The 24,468-nt window shown below is 38.8% G+C and overlaps 1 protein-coding gene and 1 pseudogene across 7 annotated transcripts in view; both read right to left on the bottom strand.

The window, feature by feature from the left end:
• NEK11 (NIMA related kinase 11) overlaps positions 1-24,468 on the bottom strand; it is a 254,435-nt gene that overhangs the window by 188,025 nt on the left and 41,942 nt on the right. For 6 of the 7 annotated variants that reach the window (XM_059162590.1, XM_059162595.1, XM_059162596.1 and 3 more), the window contains one exon: positions 16,123-16,288. The exons of the other annotated variant lie outside the window; for it this stretch is intronic. In XM_059162590.1, the coding sequence (XP_059018573.1) occupies positions 16,123-16,288 (166 nt within the window). The remainder of the gene's footprint in view (positions 1-16,122; positions 16,289-24,468) is intronic. 7 annotated transcript variants of the gene reach the window in all.
• On the bottom strand, positions 5,293-6,116 carry LOC131824537 (high mobility group protein B1-like; annotated as a pseudogene).

The following is a 24,468-nucleotide window of genomic DNA, read 5'->3' as shown; positions in this document are numbered from 1 at the left end:
CCACCATTTTCCCCCTTCTTCCAGTCTCCCTTTTCATGGTCCAGTCCCCTATGCACTTATCAAAATACACGCACAACCAGAAAGAGCTCAGGTCTATCCCCGACGGGCAGATACCGAATAAACTCTGTCTTTACCATTTTAAGTAATGCCCACTGTGTTAATCTTTGACATCATTCAAGGACAAAAGCTCTTCTAAAGGGTGTTATTTTTATTACATTATTTAAATATTACCTAAAAATTATTTTCGTTACATTATATTATATCACATATTTACATGTACCCACATAAAACTAAGAATGACTTTCCTTATACTTAAAATTTTATATAACTGTAGAAGCCTGACATATATACAAAGTAAAAATATAAATCCAGTAAAACTCAAATAAATGATATTAATTTAATATAACGTGATGATGTTCTGGTGAAACTATGTCAGTCCTTACATTATAAATATGGCACTGGATGCTCGAATTTGATTCTTTTCAGTTTGGCATGTCCAGACTAACGTGTGTCTTGGATGACTTAACTTTCTTTTTGTCTATTTAACTACAGAAAAATTCCCAGGAATACAGCAATGGTTGATTTATGTGGGTTCCAAACACATCATTTAAACATTTAGTCAGTCTGTCCTCCCACTCACCGATGATGGAGTAATACTTGGTGCCAAAAATGAATCATGAGCACAATGACAAACATCTAAAATTGCCTGACAGTGTCTGATAAGACCCCTTCTGATTATGCTTATATTAATGTATTTCACCTACCATAGAAATGAGTATGCAAAATGTTAAATTCTCTTGAGAAGCACTATATCTGATCCCCTTTACCTTAAACACCGGACAAGTAAATGCAATTCCAGAAGTGTGCCTCTGAAGAAAAAATGAGTGAAATGCAAGTGTTTTTAGTCTTTAGGGGATGCCAACAACACAGCCCCATGAGAGAAGAGAAGTACTAAGCCACATCCCTAAGGAACATAAGAGCCAAACATTAAGCTACTTACAGACTTCCTGACAGAATTTTCCTTGTTAAATGAAAAGGAGAAACATTTATAGGCAATGAAACAATCAAAGGAAAACTACTTCTAATTGAACATTAGGTCAACTAACTTACTCACTTGTAATGCATTTTTTATTTCCTCTCAGTGCAATATGCAAATATTTGCCTTGCACATTCTAACCTTCCACAAGGGCATGACAAGTCAAAAATGGCATAGCAAACCTTCAAATTGTACCCTAGCTCACATTCAGTTTGCTGCTGGATTTTCTGGGCCAAGGAGATCAAAGCTTGATGGAACTCAAAGATACAGTGAATCAAATATTTGACTCATTGTCAAAAAGACTATCATTTTCTTCTCATTCTCCAAACCTACATTTATAGCCTTCCCCTCTTTTTGATCCTAGAGTTTATCAAGGTCCTATTGGCCCATACAAGTTATACATCACAATGCTTCTATAAATTGCACAAAACAATTTTTGACAATATCCTGTGAAGTAGACACAAAAGCCCTTCTGATAAAAGGTGAGCGCTATAAGTGTATATATTTTTCAATCCAGGTTTCCTCTTGTATCCAAGAGGATCTTCCTCTCTCTCACACACACATACATGCACACAAATTTTAAAACAAAACAAAACAAAAAAACAAACCAGATATCCTTTCAATATTACATTTAGATTTTCTGAATATGATAAAATATCCCCACTGTCAGAAAAGTAATTATATACATGTTGCTGTGTCCTTCCTGAATAGCTTCAGATGAGATGTATGGATGGACAGATAAATGGATGGAGGGAGGGAAGAAGGAAGGAAGGAAGGGAGGGAGGGAGCCAGGAGGAAAGGAAGAGGGAAAGAAGAAAAAGAAGGAAAAAGGAAAAAACTTATAGAAATATCAATGAAGCTGCCTGCTTCAAACTAATGTTTCTTACTTTAGAAAGGTCATACATAAGTACAGTTGTCCCTATGAAAACAGCTTTTTGCATACCCCAATTTAGTGTAATAACACTAAATTGGACAAATTTGTTTATTAAAATAGCAGTCTTGGGACGCCTGGGTGGCTCAGTTGGTTAAGCAGTTAAGCAGCTGCCTTCGGCTCAGGTCATGATCCCAGCGTCCTGGGATCGAGTTCCACATTGGGCTCCTTGCTCAGCAGGGAGCCTGCTTCTCCCTCTGCTTCTGCCTGCCATTCTGTCTGCCTGTGCTCGCTCTCTCCCCTCTCTCTCTCTGATAAATAAATAAAATCTTTAAAAAAAAAAATAGCATTCTTTTCCAGAATTTATCCCCAACAAATTAAAGAAATATGAATTTTACATATTTGTATTAGCTTTGGTATTGTTTTCTTTGCGAGTGAGCAGAATTATGTTCTCTGTGAGTTATCTTGCCATAATGGGAGCATACTCCCTGGGGTGACATTTAGTGTTAGTCTGACAAGTAGCTCCTAATGCTCTCCCAAGTGGTGACCAGAACTTGCTTACCTGTTTCCTGCATTGATAGTAAGTAGGCACACAATTTCCCACGACTAAATAAATATATATGTAGATTTTTTAAAAAGATTTATTTATTTGAAAGATAGAGATCACAAGTAGGCAGAGAGGCAGGCAGAGAGAGAGGAGGAAGCAGGCTCCCCGCAGAGCAGAGAGCCCAATGCAGGGCTCGATCCCAGCACCCTGGGATCATGACCTGAGCCTAAGGCAGAGGCTTAACCCACTGAGCCACCCAGGCGCCCTTATATGTAGATTATTAAAAAAACAACAACAACAGGTTCTTCAATAGTGGGCCTCAAAGTGACATGACAAAAGGAGATTACACAAATTGCCTCTTGCTCTCTGAGCAGAACTATAAGGAGAAATGAACCAGTTCCTAATATTAAGCAAGGAATGTGTTTACTCGACAAGATAGCCAAAAGATTAATCAGAGAGCTGGGTCTCATCTTCCTCAAGTTACTGCCTCTGCAATTTTCATGTTGAACATTTATCTCTAAAAAAAGTATTTCCTTTGTATTTTGTTCTTAATAAATACTCTGTAGACTATTTTCTTAGGATTTAAATTGGGTAATCAAGACACTCGCAGATTAAGATAACAAATTATGCTTTTATATAACAAGAGAAATACAATTTTTTGTGTGAAGCAGTCTTATTTTAACTCAGCAGTATGAGAAGCATTTATGACTCTCTTTAAGCCATCTTCAATGTAAAAATCAAATGTTTTTGATAAAATGTCATACCTCAGTTTAAGTTCTTATTGTAATATCTATACGCTCATTTTTTTCTTAATTTTTTCTTTGAGAAATATTTAATGATGACACTTATTGCTAAAAAAAAAAACTTTAGTGATGGGTGCCTGGGTGGCTCAGTTAAGTGTCTGCCTTTGGCTCAGGTCATGATCCCAGGGTCCTGGGATGAGCCCCACATCAGGTTCCCTGATCAGCAGGGTGTCTGTTTCTCCCTCTGCCCCTTCTTCTGTGCTCTCTCTCAAAAATAAATAAAATCTTAAAAAACAAAAACTTTAGAGGCCCTGAGTGGCTCAGTGGGTTAAGCCTCTGCCTTCAGCTCAGGTCATGATGTCAGGGTCCTGGGATTGAGCCCCACATAGGGCTCTCTGCTCGGCAGGGAGCCTGCTTCCCCATCTCTCTCTGCCTGCCTCTCTGCCTACTTGTGATCTCTCTCTCTCTTTCTCTATCACATAAATAGATAAAATCTTTGAAAAAGTGTTATTAAAAAAAAACCTTTAGTGAAGAATACTGACTTTGACTTAAACCATTATTAATGTGGCCCTAAGTCTCCATTTTTCATAGAAAATGCTTTCTTTCACTAACATCACTCCTTGAAAGTTGTAAATAAGGCTTTGATGTTAACTTCTGAAGTTCTGAAAATCTGTTACCCAAAATATATCATTTGATGGGTTAATGGCATCTCCTCCCTCCCCCATCCCAATTAGCCAACATGAGATTGATTTTGAAATGCTGAGACCTTGAAGAAATGAAGAAAAACTCAAACACAGTTTCTAAACACTCTCTTTGATTCCATTAAAAACTTTTAAATCCTAAAAGCATTTAATTAAAAAAAGTTAATCTGTGTTGTTGCTGTTTTTTTTTTTTTTTAAAGTCATCTACAGAAGCCCTTATAACCGGTTTAAAATGCTAAAGTAGAACATTCTCAGAGGCCTTTGTGTAGGCAACATTCAGAGTGTACACAAAGGACAAAATAATCTCAAGATTTTAGGGCTGGAAGAAGCTTGAAAAATTGTTCTGCTCCACTTCATTTTAAAATAAAAAAGCTGCCCCTTATTAATTTGCTTGGTTGACATCTTAAAATGCTGTTCTGTTACACTCTTTGTCACCTTTAAACAAGCTTCTAATACATCCTTCCAGAGGATCTCAAATGTCAGCAGGCATCAGAATCATCCATGTTGCTTGTCTAAAAGGTATACTCCTGCACCACATCAACAGAGACTCTGGTTCAGGAAGCCTGGAGAGGACAATGGAATCTGTATTTTTAAAAATTTTTTTATTAAAACAAGTGGTACTCACTTAGAAGCATTCAGTATGTTAACAAAACAGTTGCAACTTTTTTTTCCTTGCAGTTACAGAGTGGTTTTTAGTTAACAAAACAGCAGTGATTTCGTACAAGCTGCATCAGAGACAACTGAAGATGAATAAACTGTCATCCCTGGGAATGCCCAACTGGCTCAGCAGGTAGATGAAATTCTGGATCTTAAGGTTGTGAGTTCAAGCCATATGTTGGGAGTAGAGATTACTTAAAAAAATAAAATCTTAAAAAGGAAAGAAAAGAAAAACTACCATTTCCATATATAACTAATTTGTGCTGTGCACCAACCAGAACCCGCTTTAAATATCTATGCCAATTCCCCACGTCCACACTATAACAGGCAAAGTTAGTGGCCACAGAAAGACCACCATGACAGGGCTGTCAAAAGACATTCTGGAATGTGTTAACTGTACAAAGATAAGCAAACAACAACAAGAAAAAAAACTTAAACTAAAACAAAAAACCCACTGTACAGACTGTACAATTTAAAAACAAATCTTACCCAGACTTATATTTCAATTTTTTTCTTTAAAAGGCGTGAGCTGGGGGCACCTGGGTGGCTCAGTGGGTTGAGCCGCTGCCTTCGGCTCAGGTCATGATCTCAGGGTCCTGGGGTCGAGTCCCGCATCGGGCTCTCTGCTCAGCAGGGAGCCTGCTTCCCCTCTCTCTCTCTGTCTGCCTCTCCGTCTACTTGTGATTTCTCTCTATCAAATAAATAATAATAAAAAAAAAATAAAAAAAATAAAAGGCGTGAGCTGTATACAGGGAGCATTACATGATTTATAGACAAGGAAAAAAAACTGTGCCAACACCAACTCATTCATCAACATATTCTTCCTCCTCCTCCTCCTCTTCCTCATCTTCCTTGTCTTTCTGCTTTTTCTTGCTTTTTGCAGCCTTGATGACACCATTTTTGCCGCACTGGACTTTCCTTGAGCATGGTATGCAGAAATCTCCTTTTCATAGTTTTCCTTTAGCTGAGAGGCCTTCTTTTCATGAGACTGCTTGTCATCTACAGCAGTGTTTTTCCACATCCTTCCCAGTTTCTTTGCAACGTCACCTATGGATAGGCCGAGACGTTCTTTGATTTGGGGGTGACACTCAGAACAAAACTCCTTTGATTCTGGGCCAATACTCAGAACAAAACAAGAAAAAGGCCAAAGGAGACCTGTTGGGTGAACTGGGATCCTTGAACTTCTTTTTCTGTTTCCCCTTTAAGGGGGATGTAAGTTTTCATTTGTCTTTCATAATGGGCCTTGTCCACCTTTGTCATGTCTTCAAATTTTCCTTTCTCTTTAGCAGACATGGCCCTCCACCTCTCTGAGTACTTCTTAGACACATCTGAGAAACTGACTCAAGCATCTGGGTGCTTCATCTCAAGCTCCTTTCAGAAAGTTTGCACAAAGAATGCATATGATGACATTTAGCCTCTCAACTTCTTAGGATCTCTTCTACCCATGTTTAGTTATTTTCTTCAGTGAGGCACAGAGTCACCCCATGCCCACCTGGCTCTCACTCACCCCAGCACTGCCTCTATGGAGTTCAGTGTACTGCAATGGCTGTCAGAATCCGTAATTTTAAACAAGTATTCTAAGTGACTCTGGGACAGGTAGCCCATAGACCACACTTTAAGGAAATGTTGCTAGATAATGACAAGAATGGGCCATTTATACCTAATATTTCACCCATCAATGAAAACATTTGGCCCAATAGTTTGAAAAATTCCAAAGGCAAAAGCTGTATTTGGGACAGTCAGGGTTCAATAAGAATCATTTTATAATGATACATTTTTAAAAGCCTGTGGCATTACTAAAGAAAACACCAAAAAATGAAAGTGAGAAGGGCAGGAAAGGAGATCATCTGTCATTATAGAACCCAAAGACATTTCCTTAGAATTTTGGAAGTTCACTGTAATGGAGTACATAAAAGTGGGAGAAATGGAGGCCACACCATGCTCTTAAAAGCAAAATAAGAAAATCCAGTTTCGATATAGGTACTAAATAATGGCATGTAGTATCATGATGTTTATGTCTCATAATATAAATGAGAATTCCTGACTTTAGTTGCTAATTTCTTTTTCCAAATTTTTTCAGAGTAAGTGTTCTTCCTGTTGAGGCAAATATGCATGGATAAGAATAAAATGGTAGAACTTATTTTTATCTATAAATCAATGGATTGTTTTTAAAATAAAGTATTTGAAGTGGATTATTCTGATCCTGTTTTTGAAGAGTTATATTTATATAAAGTCATATGTCAGCTAAAGCTATACCCCAGATGCTGTTAAGTTCTACTGAGTTTATGAACTGCTTTATATTTAATGCATTAGTACAAATCTTTTAATAAAACTAGTTTCACTTTTCAATTTTTACATTAACAATTTTAAGTAAAAGTTAATGGCCTTACTTTTTAACTTTGCTGTTAAAAGGTTAAAATATTTCATAGTTTAAACAAAGAAAGTAGGTAGGACAAATCATATTACTTTATTTTGGTACTTAAAAATCATAAGTAGATCAGTCAGGTCTATAAAATCATGAGATACTCACATGATTTACAACCTTCCCTACCTGAATAAAGTCTAGACCTATAGAATTGGCACAGAACAAATTCAGGAAGGCCTACCTACTCCAGGATGGAGCTGCCCAGATAACAGAGAACCCTGATGGGACCAACCTCTCTAAAGATAATGCTTAGTTCCCTCAGTCAGCAGCAATCCCAGCAAAGCAGGCCCTAAAGACAGCCGTGATATGTGGACACCTGGAGCTCACACTGGGAAGGATGGTGCTATAGACTGAATGTCCCCCCAGAATACCTATGTAGAAATCTTAACCCCAGTATGATAGTCGGGGGGGGGGGCAGATATTGGGAAATGATTAGATCAGGAGAGTGGAGGCTCATGAATAAAATTAGTGGTTTTATAAAGGAGACCCCAGAGAACTCCCTCACCCCTACTACCATGTGAGGACACAGCAAGAAGATGACCAACTGTCTACAAACCAGAAATCTGGCCTTCACAGACACCAAATCTGCCAGAATCTTGATCTCAGATGTCAAGCCTTCAGAACCATGAGAAATAAGTTTCTGTTGTTTAGAAACCACTTAGTCTATGGTATATTGTTATAGCAGCCTGAATAGACTAAGACAGATGGTCACTGATCAATGTCACAATAATCAATATACCAAGAATCTCTCTCAACCATGAAAAAACCAATTTGGATGGAAGTAGTCCCAGACACAGGATAATCAACAGTAGCTTTATGAGACATGTCATTGCCAAATTCACTTGCAAGAGTGTACTGACACCTACTAGAGGTTCAAGATTATAAAACTCAGCCTACTTACTTGATTCATTTAAGCAGTTTTACATAAATAAGAAACATAAGCGAAAATTTCAAATTTTATTTTTTACAGTACAAACAGATCCTTGGCAAGTAATCGCTTGAAAATTGCTATCAGACCCATTAGTATTTAAGAATTTGCATGTTTCCTCCTTCCCACATGAATCATCCTACCAACTACAAGTCAGACTCAGAACTTGCCTTCTAGAAAACAACTGGAAAGGGGAGACAGGAGTAGAAACAATTATAATCATAACTTCCATTATTGACAATCTACTAGGTGCAAAGCTCTGACAGCCAATTTTTAAATACTCACTATTTCAAACTCCTAAAAAACCTAACAAAAGAGGTGTTGTTACACTATCTTAATATCAGAAAAAGATCAGAGAGATGAAATAACTTGCTCAAGGAAATGGACCAAGATTTGAACAGAAGTCAGTGTGATGACAAAGTCCACACACTTTCCACTATTTCAAACCCTACCCAGTCTCTGAGTGAGTGAAATAAAATAATAACATCATCAACATATTAAAATATCCATGTGTGTGCAAACTAGTAGACATGTGTTTCTGTCTTTATGTATAACTGGAGATAAATATACAGAATATATGAGAATAAGCCAAGAAAATGAAATACACAGGTATGTATGAATTGTGAGATGATCACTACATTCAAGTTAATTGACAAATCTAATACTTCACATAGTTATATTCTTTCCTTCTCCTCCTTCTTCTTCTTCTTCTTCTTCTTCTTCTTCTTCTTCTTCTTCTTCTTCTTCTTCTTCTTCTTCTTCTTCTTGTTTTTTATAATGAGAGCACTTGAGATCTACTCTCTTGGCAAATTTCAGGCTTACAGTACAGTACTGTTAACTATGTCACTGTCCCCAGAACTATGTTCGTGATTCCCAGAATTTGTTTATCCTATAACTGAGAGTTTCCATTTAATATATTTTATATTTTCCTATAATTCACATAGGCTTGACTAGTGTGGCTATACAGAAATTTGTGTTCTGGGCCACAATTTGAAACATGTTTAGTTAACATTGTTTGTATGAGCAATAAAACAGCCAGTCTCTTCTAATTCATGTAGATAATCACATGAACTATTTGGTTGACTCTATTAAATATTAAGGAAGGAATTAGAGCAATTCAAGTAGAAAGAAAAAAGGAGCAGTTTTCCTAATACCCCTGGTCCTGCTTCTACCCTGAACAAAAATCAATATTCTGGCCATGTGATTACCAGAAAATTACTCCACCTGGGGTCCTGTTTCCTCATCTATAAAATAGAATAATATATAAGACTCTACTTCTCCTTGAAAAGGGATGAAGCCATGTTAAGAAGACACAGGAGCCAACATGAAGGAGCCCCAACAGCTAAAGCCGGAAGAGTATTGGGTTATAACCCATAGAATAAAATAAATATTTATGAGTTCATGATAATATAAATAATTGAATAAATACATAAGTGGAAAAAGAACAGTAGAACAACTATTCCTTATAAGAGAATTCCAATTAGTAAATGTAGAAAGAATGAAGGAAATACATAATCACCATTAGGAAAACATCAGAGTAAAAATTGCTCCAGGCAACCTTCACTGGAAGATGCTAAAATCAGTGGTTGGAAGTTTGAGGAAAAACAGGATTATCAGCATAGTCTCAAAGTATCTTTCCCAAGATACTACCCACATTTTTTGTAGTGTTACCCACTACAAAAAAAGGAAATAGTAACTTTACAGTGGAGAACTTCACAGTGGAGAAATGCAGCAGACAAAACTTCAATCAAATAATCAAAGTTAACATCCACCAGTAATAAGATGTACTAACTTCATGTCCCCTCTTAATACGATATACTGAGAAGGACACCACATCACTTCTGTGGTAGTCTTGCCCAGAATATATAACCTCAATCTAATCATGAGAAAACATCAGACAAATTCAAACTGAGAGTTCTTCTACAAAATAACTTACCAGTACTCATCAAAAGTATCAAGGTCATTTAAAACAAAACAAAACAAAACAAAAGGCTGGAAAGGGAAACTATAATAGATCAGAAAAGACTAAAGAGATACAACAATTATATGCATTGTAGGATCCCAGATTTGGCCCTGGAACAGACAAAGACACTAGGAAGGAAACCGGTAAAATATTAATATTCTGGTTTTGATAACCATACAGAGGCTATAAAAGTTATTAACATTAGGAAACATGTTTAACTTCAAATGCATTACAATTAAAGGTGAAGTATTAAATTCTTACATCATGGTCCATGTTTTTCTACTTCTTAGTGTTTTATCACATTATTCCCTTTAACTCAAATGTCCTTGCCCCATCTCCCTGACCAAATCCTTCCCATACTTCAAGTTCAAATATAATGCCAGCTCTTCCATGGTTCCTGCAGCCCAAAATCATTTCTCTTGACTCTTAGCTCCCATAGTATTTTTTTTTTAAGATTTTATTTATTTATTTGACAGAGAGCGAGATCACAAGTAGGCAGAGAGGCCGGCAGAGAGTGAGAGAGGAGGAAGCAGGCTCCCTGCTGAGCAGAGAGCCCGATGTGGGGCTGGATCCCAGAACCCTGGGATCATGACCTGAGCCGACAGCAGAGGCTTTAACCCACTGAGCCACCCAGCTGCCCCAGCTCCCATAGTATTTTAACCACCCCATTCCCTTGATCCCTACCACACACACCCCTTGTATTTTTGCCATTGTTATAAATGATTTATTTATTCTACCAGACAGGTACATTGTACCATGTTGTACCATACTTCTAGAATTGTATCTGACACAGAGCTGGGGATCATAATGGCTTCTGGAAAGACCTTTGATTACCGCTGCCTTTGTGAACTTGAAATTCTTAAGGAACCAATAAATAATCTAGAATGTCAATTTATTCATATACATTGAGAACTACAACTGCCAAGACAGGAGGGAGCTCTTGTCAGTTTAGCCAGAAGATTTTTTCCTTTTAGAAGAGGCCTAAGTAGAGAGCTGAATTGTAATCAGAAGTTGCACATGGAGCAAGGAGAATAGACCAGGCAATACTCATGAATAATAACACCAAGCGAGGTCCCTAAGGATAAAACCTAACCCACCATCAGAGCCGTACCTCCCAGTTCTCAGGTCTGGGCCTCATATTTGCTCAGTGCTCCATAAACACTGACAAAGCTTTCCTTTACAACGCTATTTTCCTATTTGTACACTAACCATTCCCCTTCTAATGTAGTTCACAGCCCTGGCTACATATTCAAGTCACTGGAGAGCATTCAGAACTCCTGATGTCTAGATAAAAATCCAGGTTAGTTAAATCAGGCTTTCTGGAGATGGGCCTCAGGTTTTGTGATTTTTTAAAAATCTTCTGGCATTTCTAATGTACAGCCAAAGTTGAGAACTACCGTTATACCAATAAATTTTGGTTTAGTTATGTCAGTATCGCTAAGTAGAAATTAGACAAGTCCAATCATTCCTGCTTTTGGGGGACAGTCATATGCTCTCTCTCTCTACTGAAGATATGTGATCTCACCTATCCTCCACTGCACCTACTAAGTGAATAACCAGGTTTCTGGGGATGTCCTGCCCTCACCCAAAGGGAAACCTTCAGGTAGTATCCCACAGGTCTCTAGTGCAGAATATTGTTAGACAGTCAGCAAAATAAGACAGGACAAAATGCTTTTGACATATAAAACAGGTAGAAGGATCCAATGTTTTAGCTTTTACCATTAGTGTTTGACAGAAATGTGGTGGGAAGCAGCGGGAAGCAAGTGATAAATAATTTGTGAGAAAAAAAATTCTGAATACTAATTTCCTTCTGGCTCACTCTGTGGGTCCATGTGACAAAAAATGAATCAGAAAAAAATCAATCCCACATTGAAAGTTTGAGATGGCTTCTACTATGTATAAAGTGCTGAGTGCCAAGAGGCATAAAATACTATGTGGTTAGGGTAGGAGGGGCAGGTGGGAGAGACTTCCAGCCAGGAGATTATGGGAGTCTTTGTAAAAAAAAGGTGGCATTTCTGCTGGGCCGGGGAGGATGATTAGGATTTGAAGGAGGATATTCTAAAAGGGAATGGTCCAAGTACAGATGAAGAGGTGTGAAACTGTGCGGTACAGACCGAAAACAGGAAGTAGTTCCATTTAACCTTGGGTGGTGGGGCAGGGGGAAAAGAGAAAACACCAGTATTTGAAATACTCTCCCACTCTGGTAGTTTTGGAACTACTCCCCATCAAAGATTTGGTTAGATCTGGACAAGAAGTTGTGAGAGTTCAGTTATTTGCTTTTCACACTCATAATCGATAAGATGTGCCAAAGGGTTGAGAGGTAGATGTAGCAGTCTCACAAATGAATCTATATATTTCAGTCTTGCAAGGTCTCAAATTAAATTACAAAAGAGCAAACTTGGAGATAAAAAGAACAGCTATTTGAATGGTGATGGCATTTTCCTATGAAGTGCAAGTTTGGCAATATGCTATTTCCAATATTATTTTACCTCAATAAAAAGAGGATGAAGCCAAGCTTGTGCAAGTTAAGGGCAAATTTGGGTCTGAGGGTGAGAAATATCTCTGTTAACAAGAACTAGTGATCTGCACACGTCATTTCTTGGGAGTCTGGGAAGCTACAGCCTTACAGCTCAGCAGCTTGGAGCCCTGGAAGCCCCACCGCAGTTCCCCCGAGCCTGTCTACAGTCGTCACCATGGCAACGCGCCTCCTGAAAGAGTAGCTCAGCCCTTGGAAACCACCAGAATTTGAAAATTAACGCAGATGATCCTAGAGTGGATCCTGTGCGAGAAAAAACATACAGAAACGTCCTTTCTAAGAACATAAATGGGACAAGTGGGCTATATTTGAAGATGGATTATGGATTAGATAGGGGGCGGGTCTCAAACTTAGATGTGTTTTGGCGGACTTAGATTTGCCTGGTGAACTTGTCAAAACACAGATTGCTGGACCCCACCTCCAGAATTTCGGATTCAGTATGGCCGGGGTGGAGTACCCAGGTAATAGTGATGCTGCTGGCCTGGGATCACATTTTAACAAGCCCCTGGATTAAATACCAGCATTGCTGCTGCTTTTAAAAAAATGAAATAAAGATTTTGTTTATTTATTTGTCAGAGAGAGAGAGCACAAGCAGGGGGAGTGGCAGGCAGAGGGAAATGGGGAAGCAGGTTCCCTGCTGAGCAAGAAGCCTAATCGGAAACTCCATCCCAGGACCCTGAGATCATGACCTGAGCTGAAGGCAGATGCTTAGCCTACTGAGTCACCCAGGTATCCCACCAGTATTGTTTCAATGTTAATTTTCTGATTTTGACCATTGTACCATGGTTATATAAAACAGTGTCATCAGCCTCAGGAAATACAGCAGTAGTATTTAGAACAAAGAGGCAACCTGTCTGCAACCTGCTTTCAAACGGTTCAGGAAAAAAATACAGATAGATGAATAAATAGAATGATAAAGCAGATGTGGGAAAATTATAACAATTGGCAAATCTGGATGAACAGTTCATTGTGTTATTCTTATAAGTTTTCTGGTAGATTAAAATTAGATTAAAGTTAAACATTTTTTAAAATAAGACAGGGAAAGAAAGTTCCAGCTTATCACCTAGACACTCTAGGTGAGCTTCTAGGTAGCTGGTAGCCATACATGGTTATTTGAATTTAAATATATTAAAATTAAATAAAATTTAACATCCAGCGCCTTGACCACACAAGCCACACTTTGTCAAGTGCAAAAGAGTCATGTGGGACTCCTGACTACTGTATTGGACAACACAAATAGAGAACATTTCCACTATCACAGAAAGCTCTATTGCATAGTACTGACCACACTGAAAAATAGTAAGACCAGGAGAGAATCTTTGGAAAGTCTAATGTGCCAAAAGCAGCAGGAGGTAATAGTAATAGTCACAAGCAGTAGGTGTCAGTTGTCTACCAAATAAAACAGTTGATTAACTGAAGGGCAAAAGGAAGATAAATGATTAAATTATAGGAGATGGATCATACTGTAGCTACACACGGAAACACCTATAGTTTTGCATGGATTCAGGACATACATGCCAGAGTAGCTGTTCATTATCACAGCTCTGCACAACTCATCATTTTGCTTTTCTTAGCAGTCCACTGGCTGAAGGAGAAGTAGACACCCAAATGCAGTGGTTCTCCCGCCCTCCTCTTTCCCTCTCACTTTCCTCCAAGCAGAGGAATGGACAAGGTAACAAGGCAATGCTGAGCCGAGGAGGCTGACCTGCCCAGAAATAGCTGGGACTTGGAATATCTCAAACTTGCAGATGTTTTAACTGGGCTTTCGGCTTCATATTGGTTAATACACTAGCTAATGTGTCAAGCAGGCAAGGCTGACTTTTGTTGCTATCCCTGCTCTTTCCGAGTTTCTTCTGCCTCTTTTTTTCTGTGTCTCAAACACACAGCACCCTCTGGGTGTCCAAAGTTTCTGACCAAACAGGCCTGCCTTCCATTCTAACAATCATCTTCCTTCTTTTTTTATTTTATTTTTTTTAATTTTTTATTTTTTATAAATATATATTTTTATCCCCAGGGGTACAGGTCTGTGAATCACCAGGTTTACACACTTCACAGCACTCACCAAAGCACATACCCTCCCCAATGTCCATAATCCCACCCCCTTCTCCCAAACCCCCTCCCCCCAGCAACCCTCAGTTTGTTTTGTGAGATTCACTTATGGTTTGTTTCCCTCCCAATCCCATCTTGTTTCATTTATTCTTTTTCAATTTTTTTTCATTTATTTATTTTCAGCACAACAGTATCATTATTTTTTCACCACACCCAGTGCTCCATGCAATCCGTGCCCTCTATAATACCCACCACCTGGTACCCCAACCTCCCACCCTCACGCCACTTCAAAGCCCTCAGATTGTTTTTCAGAGTCCATAGTCTCTCATGGTTCACCTCCCCTTCCAATTTACCCCAACTTCTTTCTCCTCTCTAACTCCCCATGTCCTCCATGCTTTTTATTATGCTCCACAAATAAGTGAAACCGTATGATAATTGACTCTCTCTGCTTGACTTATTTCACTCAGCATAATCTCTTCCTTCTTTCCAGCATCTTTTCTTTCAGGCCCTGGTAACACCCAGGTGATGAGCTGACTAAATTCACTCTAAAGTATGACAAGCACCAAACTCCTCCAAGGTACATTTGGCTAAGACTAGCTCCCAGAATGCTCTGGGAGATACTTTTTGAGCAAAGTCATCTTCATGTTCTCTCTGCCTGACCCAGCCCTTCTAGCTTCCCTCTACCTGGCCTCTCAGGAGCAAACACAGCGTCACAGTACAGCCGCACCTTGTCGTTTCCCCTCCCCTCCCTTTCCAAGCAGGTTCAGACTCAGTTGGGGCTCAGTAAAATACATGGCTATTACTTGCAGAGAACATGGAGTGGCAGGGAAAACTGCAAATACATGAAGCCATAAATCACAAAATGATAAATGTGAAGAAAGATTTTCATGAGGAAAATGAGCCATATTTCCATTTTCAAACTTCCACTGGGGAAAATGAGGAATAGGCCTAGAACCTGAAAGTCAAGAGAGGGACCTCTGCTCTGTCCAGGCCTGTTACAGCATTTAAATGTCCATCTAAGTATTGGACCATTGTAAAAGGTTTGGGTAATCCTTCCCTAAATTACTCTCTCTCCAAGAGGCACTGTCCCGTAACAACTATTACTCCATTGGAAGTGAGTCTGTCAATTACCTAGAGATCATCATTCTTAGCTGCAAGACACCATACCCCAGGGCTTTATAGTTCAGCTTGTGGGTTTTTTTCTTTTTTAAAAAAGTTTTTATTGGGGCGCCTAGGTGGCTCAGTGGGTTAGAGCCTCGGGCCGTCAGCTCGGGTCATAGTCTCAGAGTCCTGGGATCAAGCCCCACATCAGGCTCTCTGCTTGACAGGGAGCCTGCTTCTTCCCGGCCCCACCTGCTTGTGATCCCTGTCTGTCAAATAAATAAATGCATAAATAAAATCTTTTAAAAAAAATCTTTAAAAGTTTTTATTTAAATACCAATTAGTTAACATAGAGTATAGTATTAGTTTCAGGTGTACAAATAGTGATTCAACACTTCCATACAATACTCGGTGCTCATCACAATATCCTTAATCCCTATCACCTATTTAATCCAACCTTCTCAACCTATGATTTGATCACTGAACTTATGAGATATCTCTTTATAGACAGCTATATACTGTGAAATAGATTCTTACTGAGAATTCCAAAAGAGGAGAGTCTCACCTCACAGTACTCTGTGATAATGCAGAAATTATCGTGCTCCACAAAGCTCGCATGGAACTTGACAATAGCGGGGTGGTCCAGCTTGGAAAGGAGCTGAGCCTCCAAATTGGCCTGCACAGTCTCGTTTGGATTAAGATCTCCAACAGAGATTTCCTTCAGTACCTTTCTGCAGCCAAACAAACAAACAAAAATAAAAATTTAAATACATTTAGAGTTAAAAAATAACAGCTATGAAAAGTGGTCCAGGGCCACCTAACTAATGTCCAGGCCATGACCTACACGTAGGTTTGGTATTGTCTGTTAGGACACTGTCGCCTAGTGGTCCCTGAACCTGCTTGCCTATCCTGGTCACTGACATAGCTGTACCCCTACAGATTTGGTCAAACAGGGCAGAATCTGAGCTAATTTTGAGCAACATTGCTGAGGGGGCTGCTCCTCCTCTGTCTCTGTAGATGTCTCAGCTTCCCTTTGTCTTTCACATAGCATCTCTGCTTTCATCTGTCTCTTTCTGTGTCTCTGTGAGACTCTCTCTCTTCCTATCCTTCACCTTATCTGTTTTCCTCTGCTTTTCTATTTCTATTCCTATCTTGGTATCTATTTCTGTTTCTTTTTTTGTTTGTTTCTCTCTATATATTTATGTATTTATTAATCTATCAGTGCTGTCTCTGTGTTTTTCTGTCTTTACCCATGTCCTTCTCTCTCTTTGCCTTTGTGTCTCTCTTTGCCTCTGTGTGGGTGTGTGCTTCTCTCTCTCAGCTTAAAATTTTCCAAATCTAACAACTTAATATCAATAGGGTCATTATCTATTTAGTTTCTTTTTTAAACTATCCTAGGCATAGCATACTTTATTGCTATTGGTATTTAGGACAAGAAAAAAAAATCTAAAAACACTGATAGAGAGGAATTTAGGATCTCAAGCATGTATAAATGGAAAAAGAGCTCATTAAATCTCCAAATTATTAATTTTAAAACTGTGATAACTCAATGAGAGTGGACCAAAACACTATCTCTTCCCATCTGAGAAAAAAATAGTCTGATGAACAAACCAATTATAGTACCAAGTGTAAACTAGATTGCTGGGAAAAAGCACTTTAGAGCACCAATTATGTGTGCAGACAGATTCTGCTGATTATAAGTGAATGTTAGCTATTCATTAAGGCAAGTTCTGCAGAACCCATACTAGAAAACATTTTGCAAAGATGTTCTTTAAGAGTTACAACCTATGCATATTAATGAAAATGTATTTATAGTAGAAACAGTCTTAATTAAAGGCCCTTCAACCAAATCATAGATGAACCAGAGCTCTCCAGTTCTTTCTAACAGATGCTGATTGTCACTTTGCCATAGGGAATGCTTGTGCCTAGTAGGTGCTCTCCAGCACATCCATTAACTTCTGCCCCTCTAGGTGAGATGTGTGCTTACCTGAGTGATTGTGCTTGTTCCTGAACTTAATCATGCCAGTTGTGCTTCTTACAGTAAATTTGTGACTTAGATGTGACAAACTGATGAAGAATGAGTATGAGTGTCATCTTTGCAAGGAAAACTGAGTTAAGTGTTTGCCAAAAAAACTTGAGTGTGACAAGTTGCAAAAAAAAAAAAAAAATGCTGATAATAATTGACAAGATAGTGCTAAAAAGTTGGGTTAAAGATGTAAAAATTTAGTATTTTGAATTCAGTTGCTAAATTTTCATTTCATTTTAAAGAAGGTAAACCTGGAAAACAATATATATTGCAGGTAGTTTATGCAAAGAAGATGAAGGGACCTCTAATTAGAAAATACTAGATGTTGGGGCACCTGGGTGGCTCAGTGGGTTAAGCCTCTGCCTTCGGCTCAGGTCATGATCCCAGGGTCCTGGGATGGAGCCCCACATCGGGCTCTCTGCTCTGCAGGGAGCCTGCTTCCTCCTCTCTCTCTGCCTGCCTCTCTGCCTACTTGTGATCTCTGTCAGATAAATAAAGAAAAAATCTTAAAAAAAAAAAAAAGAAAATACTAGATGTTGGTTGTGCATCAAAAAATGGGGAAAAATGTACAATGATATGTTTTAAGTTCATATAAATGCTTTCATTATGTCATTTCACTTAAAAATTGTTTGCTCTGTTTACCCAAGTACTAGCCCAAATCACTGTGGATGTCATGATGGGATGTCTCCTATCCATTTGCATAGGAGAGCTCCTATGATCCTTAAAAACACAATTATCCTATGAACTTTTCATTGATTCAAATAAGACTTTTCCCTAGTTGTTTTACTGTAGAAGAAATTTCCTCAGGCAATACCAGGGATAGAGCCTGTTTCTTTGTTCAGACTCCTGGCCTAGAAACTTAGATGTTACAGTTAACGCTGTATCTTGTAGTTTTATCCAATCCATTCCTCAGTGGCAAACGTTTCATAAAAATTCTAGGTTAGACCATCTGTCCTAGAAGCTGAGACACTATGTAGGAAAATTTAGAAAGTGTCCTTATTTAAACTGATTCCTGTCAGGTGTTGGATGACATCTGGCATTTTTTCTTGACCAATAAAAGGTTGGCATTAAGTGTCCATTCTCTAAAATCTCATCAGGAGAACCTTCTATTTCAAGACGGCCCTTATTGGGAAATCAGTTTTCCTAAAACTTGAGTCCTTTATAACATTTTACTCATTTTAAATGTTCTTCATGGTCTTCCCAGTATGAACTCATCCATCCCCAAAAGACAAGCATGGCAGGCCCTGGCTGCATTAGGGAGGATGGCCCTGCCCGAGGAGCCCCACAGGTTCTGCCCTGCCATTTACAGGACCCTTTAATTAGGGCTGCAATTTAGAAAGTTGAAACATTCGGTTTCCTTCCCCTGATGGCGCTTTCACGTTGGTTTTGTTAGCTAGCGAACACATTATCAGGTCCCTAATTGATCATGAAGTGGATTCTAGAGAAATGCTTGCTTGGTAACATTTTCTATGAGAAGACTGTGCTATCAAGAATTTGGTTAAAAATGACCTCATTTTATTAAGAGTGGCATCTCCGGCTGTTAGTGTAGTAAAAGGAGCTTGAAATGACATCGGTGGCTATGTTTTTCTGTAACTTCTGAAGATTACCACACAGCAGGTAAAGCTCAGTGACATCTTCATTGTGCTTTTCCAGTAATTTACTGTGCCCAGCTAACATGCAGTTGTAAAAGTCACAGTGGTTAAGCATGACAATATAAAGCCTTGCGCAAACTTGCAATATTCTCTTGCTGTGAAGGAACAAATGCTATCAAAAGCTTGAAGATACTTATTTTTCCTCATAAACATTAACTATTGTGCAACAGAGTGTGAGATTTTACATATAGTTACCTGAGTCCTGTCTGGCAGCTCAATGATAAAGCATAAAATCTCATTTGCCCACAGCGCAGCAGACGAAGGTAGGGTTATTAAGACAGGTGATATCTAATATCATCTCTAGCTGACGCAGACAGAGTCTACCTTCCTTACCTAAAATTGTGTCACTGAACTGACAGAGGAAACTCTCATTGCATATCACTTAATATGAGATCAATATCAGCTGAAGATAGCATGGAAACTTACCAAATCAAGTACAGCTTGTCACCTGCTCAGTGACTCTAAAATAACATGACAGGTATTTATTTTATCAGAACCTCAACTGCTTGCAAGAAACTTTATGATAGTGGCAAAAAGCAAAAAACAACAAACAAGAAATAGGCATCCCTGCAAACTCACTCATTTTACAAACTTTCTGTTCTTTTTCCCAAGTGGCATTCTTCTTTCTTCCTAGAATCAGTAGCAAATGGTTAAACTTTGAAGAATGACTTTGGAAATCCGGGATAACTATTGGTAATTTCATTCCCTGAAAATTCAGTCACTCAAGACATGTATGAGGCAGACTACATTTTTAACATGTTAACTACGGAGTTATTTTTTCTCAAATTTCCCCTTGTTCTTTCAAATGCTCCCCATTGAGGGATAGACAGCTGGTAGTGCTGTTAATCTTTGCAGTTAGTCTAGAGATGACGAGCTGTGATCCTTTTCCTTGTGATTTAACCATCAATGACTCTGTATACTGTAAGCACCTACTGTGTGTTTATGGTGCAGCAGGCACTGGGGACTTGTAGGCCCTGCCCTTGTGTCTACTGGGCAAGACAAATCATTAAACAAATAGATAAAAGTATAGGAGTGTGTGAAAATACATATATTCTTGAAAACTTCAAATTGAGATGAATGCTATGAAGTAAGGGTAAATGTTATCTGAGGCTCCCCTCATTTAAGATGTTGTGACCCTCTAATGTGAGCAGCAGCTACTGCACCCACTGGGGATGGAGCCAAAGGAAACAGATTTCAACCTCGGCTTAGATGATGGTAGTTTTTTATTTGTTGTGTCGCTTTTTTTGATTCAGTAGTCACTTGTTTAACAAGGAGAGATTATTAAATCTACTCCCGACTTTATTTTTTGAGGGGGGGTGGTGGATTGATTGATTAATTAATTGATTTATGGATTGCTTTATATTTTAATTCTAGTGTAGTTAACATAAATCTGCTCAGGACTTTTAAATAGAGTTTTCATTCATTTAGCAAGGCGGCAATTATGTTAATCTTCCTTTCTTAAATGAAGAGCTCTCATTTTTTCTAATTTTCAAGGAAATACAGTATCTTTATATGAAATTTTTTAAACAAAAGGAAAATAGTACCCACAATTCAACACAGAGATAATCAGCATTAATGATTTTGTTATTTCCATCCCATCTTTTTGCTACACAGTTTTAATAGTAGAAGGCAAACAGTTTGCACAATTTGCCTATTGTTATTTTCATGAGACATTATCATAGCAGAAACCTGTCATTTGTGGCTGCCCTGCATCTTTAGACAGCCTCCCTACATTGCAACAGACTCTTGGACTGTGGGTCCTGCCTTCCCCAGATAGAGAAAAATGCACAAAAACTGATAAGCAAACAAACCCCACATCTCCCACCTCCCTTGAGCTGGGGTATCAGGGTATGACCTAGATTCCATCAGTCAGCTGCACCCACCAGAAACTTTGCCATGAGTGTGAGCAGAGTAAAGGAACAGGTTAGGCACTGGGTATCCCTTTTGTTAGCACAGGGGTCGGAGGAAACAGCATGGCCTGGTTGAAAAGGCAGCAAGCCACTCCAGTGGCCTTGTTCTGGCTGATGCTCTTGGAAATTTAGCCATTAGCCTGCTCCCCAGCCCTCCTGCTGCTGCCGTGAGCTCTGTTTTCTGGAACAAATCCCCTTTTGCTTAAACCTCAGACAGTGGCTGCTTTTACCTGTACCTGGGAGCCCTGACCAATGCAATAGGCACATTCAGGTGTTACCAAAATCACTGCTAGCACTTTGGGTTCGGGAAAACTGAACCTCTGTGGGGTGCCTGGGTGGCTCACTGGGAGCCTCTGCCTTCAGCTCAGGTTATTATCTCAGGGTCCTGGGACTGAGCCCCGTGTTGTGTTGGGCGCTCTGCTCAACAGGGAGCCTGCTTCCCCCCTCTCTCCGCCTGCCTATCTGCCTACTTGTGCTCTCTCTTTCTCTCTGTCAAATAAATAAATAAAATCTTTAAAAAAACAAAAACAAAAAACTAAACCTCCGAAACTTTGACTCACTTAGGCTGATTTTTGTTTATTAATTCAAGTCTTCAAATGTAGGATCCTCTAAGGAATTTAAGGTCACAGTATTTCATATTCTTTTATGGGTAGAAATATCATAAGAGTACAAAACACCCTTTATTAAAGTTGTTTCATACTCTTTAATATATAAATTTAAAATGTAAAGGGACATAAAAAAATATAGTGGCAGAAAGCAATACTGATTCAAAAAAGTGGTACATCAATTAAAAAATGTAAAAAGCAGGAACTAAACTTACTTAAAGGAGTAGCTGAAAAAAAATTTGTAGACATTGTGGAGAGTGTACTAGGATGGAATTTCATTTTATTTTATTTCAGTTATTTATTCTCTTAGCAATTTAAAAAGCATATTTTAATGTCTGTATCCAGAGAAAAGAACAAAATTTTTTATGGGTCACCACAATAGGCCATATCTAAGAACTGCTTTTGTTTTTAACCATTAAATTCCTGATCTTAGCTCGTTTGGGGGCTAGAACTGATTCACCTGGTCTTTTCCTCTCTACCCCTGATCAAAGCATTAGAAGGGATTTGGGGGCTCAAATGGCATGACGGTGCAGTGCAAATGCTCATAGCATTTGCTGAGGGGCAGAGCCCAATTTCAGACTCTGTATGAGGCTCTGGGCAGCCATAACCAAACACCTTAAGATAGGAAATCCCATACTTTTGTTACTTGACCAGCTGTTGATGGTCAAACACCATGCCATACACTGGGGATCCAAAGATAAGAAATATAAACCTCTTGCCCTCCAAGAGAGCTCAGTCCCATGGGAGAGACCAGCAAGTACAAAAATAATTGAACAACTTCATGATAAATGCTCTAATAGAGCTTGGTGGCGGATGGGAATCCCTAATCGTTCTTTGAGAAGAGAAGAAAAATCAAAATCTATAGACTAGCATCATTCACTTTGGCAAATGCAAACTACTTTTTACTGTGCAGAATCACCTTTTCTCTAGGTGGACTCCCGAGAGGCAAAAGATATGAGTTTATCATTCTTTACTATTTTCCCTATGTAAATCAAACCCAGGAGAGGAATGTCCACATTTGCATCATCTGAATAGTTTGTGGAAGTTAATAAGCATGTGAGGTTTTGTTTTTGTTTTTGTTTTTGTTTTTTAAGAGAACTACTTACAAAAACTACTTAATTTCTATACATATATACCATTCTCTACATACCACTCAGGTACGCACACACACACACACACACACACCACACACACAACCAGAGTATATATTATGGAATGTGGAATGAAAATGTTATAGGTAGAGGTTCTCTTTAAAAGATCTATAAAACTAGCAGGCTCACAAATCACTCTTTTCTTCCTTTTTCCTCACTCATCTATACTGTTTTTATCCAAATATGTTTTATATAACAAGATTTCAAAAATAAGTGTGAGGAACCATCCCATTACGCCATGTTCTGCCCTAGAGGATTCGCTTAGTTTGGGGTCCCCGGGAAGTAAACCCTGAGACAAAGATTTGTGCGCCAGTGGTCAACTAAGCAGTGAGGGAGTGGGGAAGTGAGAGAGAGGGAAGGAAAGCTGATCAAGGGCATATTACCAAGTTGGTCACCACTTTGGGCAACTGGAGCTTAATTCTGTGAAGGAACCTTGGAAGCCAGTGTAGAATAGACACCTCTGAGTCTTTCTGCCCGAGGGGCGAGGACCATCTGACTTCATTGTCTGGGAGTATTAACTCCCCCATTCTCTCAGCCTGCCAGAGCCTGGGCCCTAACAGCCAGAGAGAGGCCTCAGGCACCACTGCAGTTGCTGGCAGGTAAAGACTGGATCCACGCACAGGAAACACTAATTGTCCAAGGAGTATGGGGAGGGCACCAAGCCTGTCTCCCCCAGGATTAAAAATAAAGTTCCTCCATTTTAAATTCTAGCCGAATTTATCTACATCCTAAGGATGGCTAAGATATAGTGATACCTAGACAAAGTAAAGTGTCTTTAGTAGTGAATAATGAAACTGAAAATCAATTATAACCTACGGATAAATTCCATTTCCTAGGCTTTTCAAGATTGACTTAGTTTCCAAACACATTAGCAGTGTATAGAAGTATCACATACAGATAATAAGCAAAAAATAAATAATTGATAAGAACTAATAATACAGATAGTAAACAAAGAACAAATAAATAAGAGTAGAATTATTTCAGACATTTTAGTTTGGCAAATATGCTACCCTGGCTCCTGTCTAGATTATATTGTCATTTGTGGTGACAACTTCCATGCTGTGTTTCAATGCTGGTACCATAACAAATTATGCAAGTTGCCATTTATTTTTAAGGAACAGAAGAGAGTAAACAGAAACTTGTGGAGTAGGAGGTTTGACGACAAATATGGCCTAGATAATTTCTAATAATTATGTGAATTCAATGACTTTTCCCATCTGTATAAATTTGAAAAAAACAGAAGTGGCTTGAGTACCTGTTTCAGGACTGGAAACCATACTGATGCCCACTCTGAGTTCTCTGCAGGGACCCTCTGGTGTCAGTGCACAAACAGAACTGGCTTCAGGATGTGTCCTATCCAGTCCTTTTCCAGAGGACTTCTTAGAGGTTACATGGAGAAGATAATAAAATGTCTACCTGCTTTACCCTTTGCCCAGGGGCTTCTCTTTTCTCTTGAGCAAAGAGTTTATAGGCAAGCCAAGAAATCCATGAGTGAGTATTAATCATCAGGTAACTACTTCTTTAATCTGCCTCTGCAAGTCAGCATTGGTTTCGACCCTGTTGAAAG

Source organism: Mustela lutreola, chromosome 2, assembly GCF_030435805.1.
Source record: "Mustela lutreola isolate mMusLut2 chromosome 2, mMusLut2.pri, whole genome shotgun sequence".
NCBI lineage: Eukaryota > Metazoa > Chordata > Mammalia > Carnivora > Mustelidae > Mustela > Mustela lutreola.
Note: the sequence above shows the minus strand (reverse complement) of the source record. Positions and strands in the feature narration are given on the sequence as shown.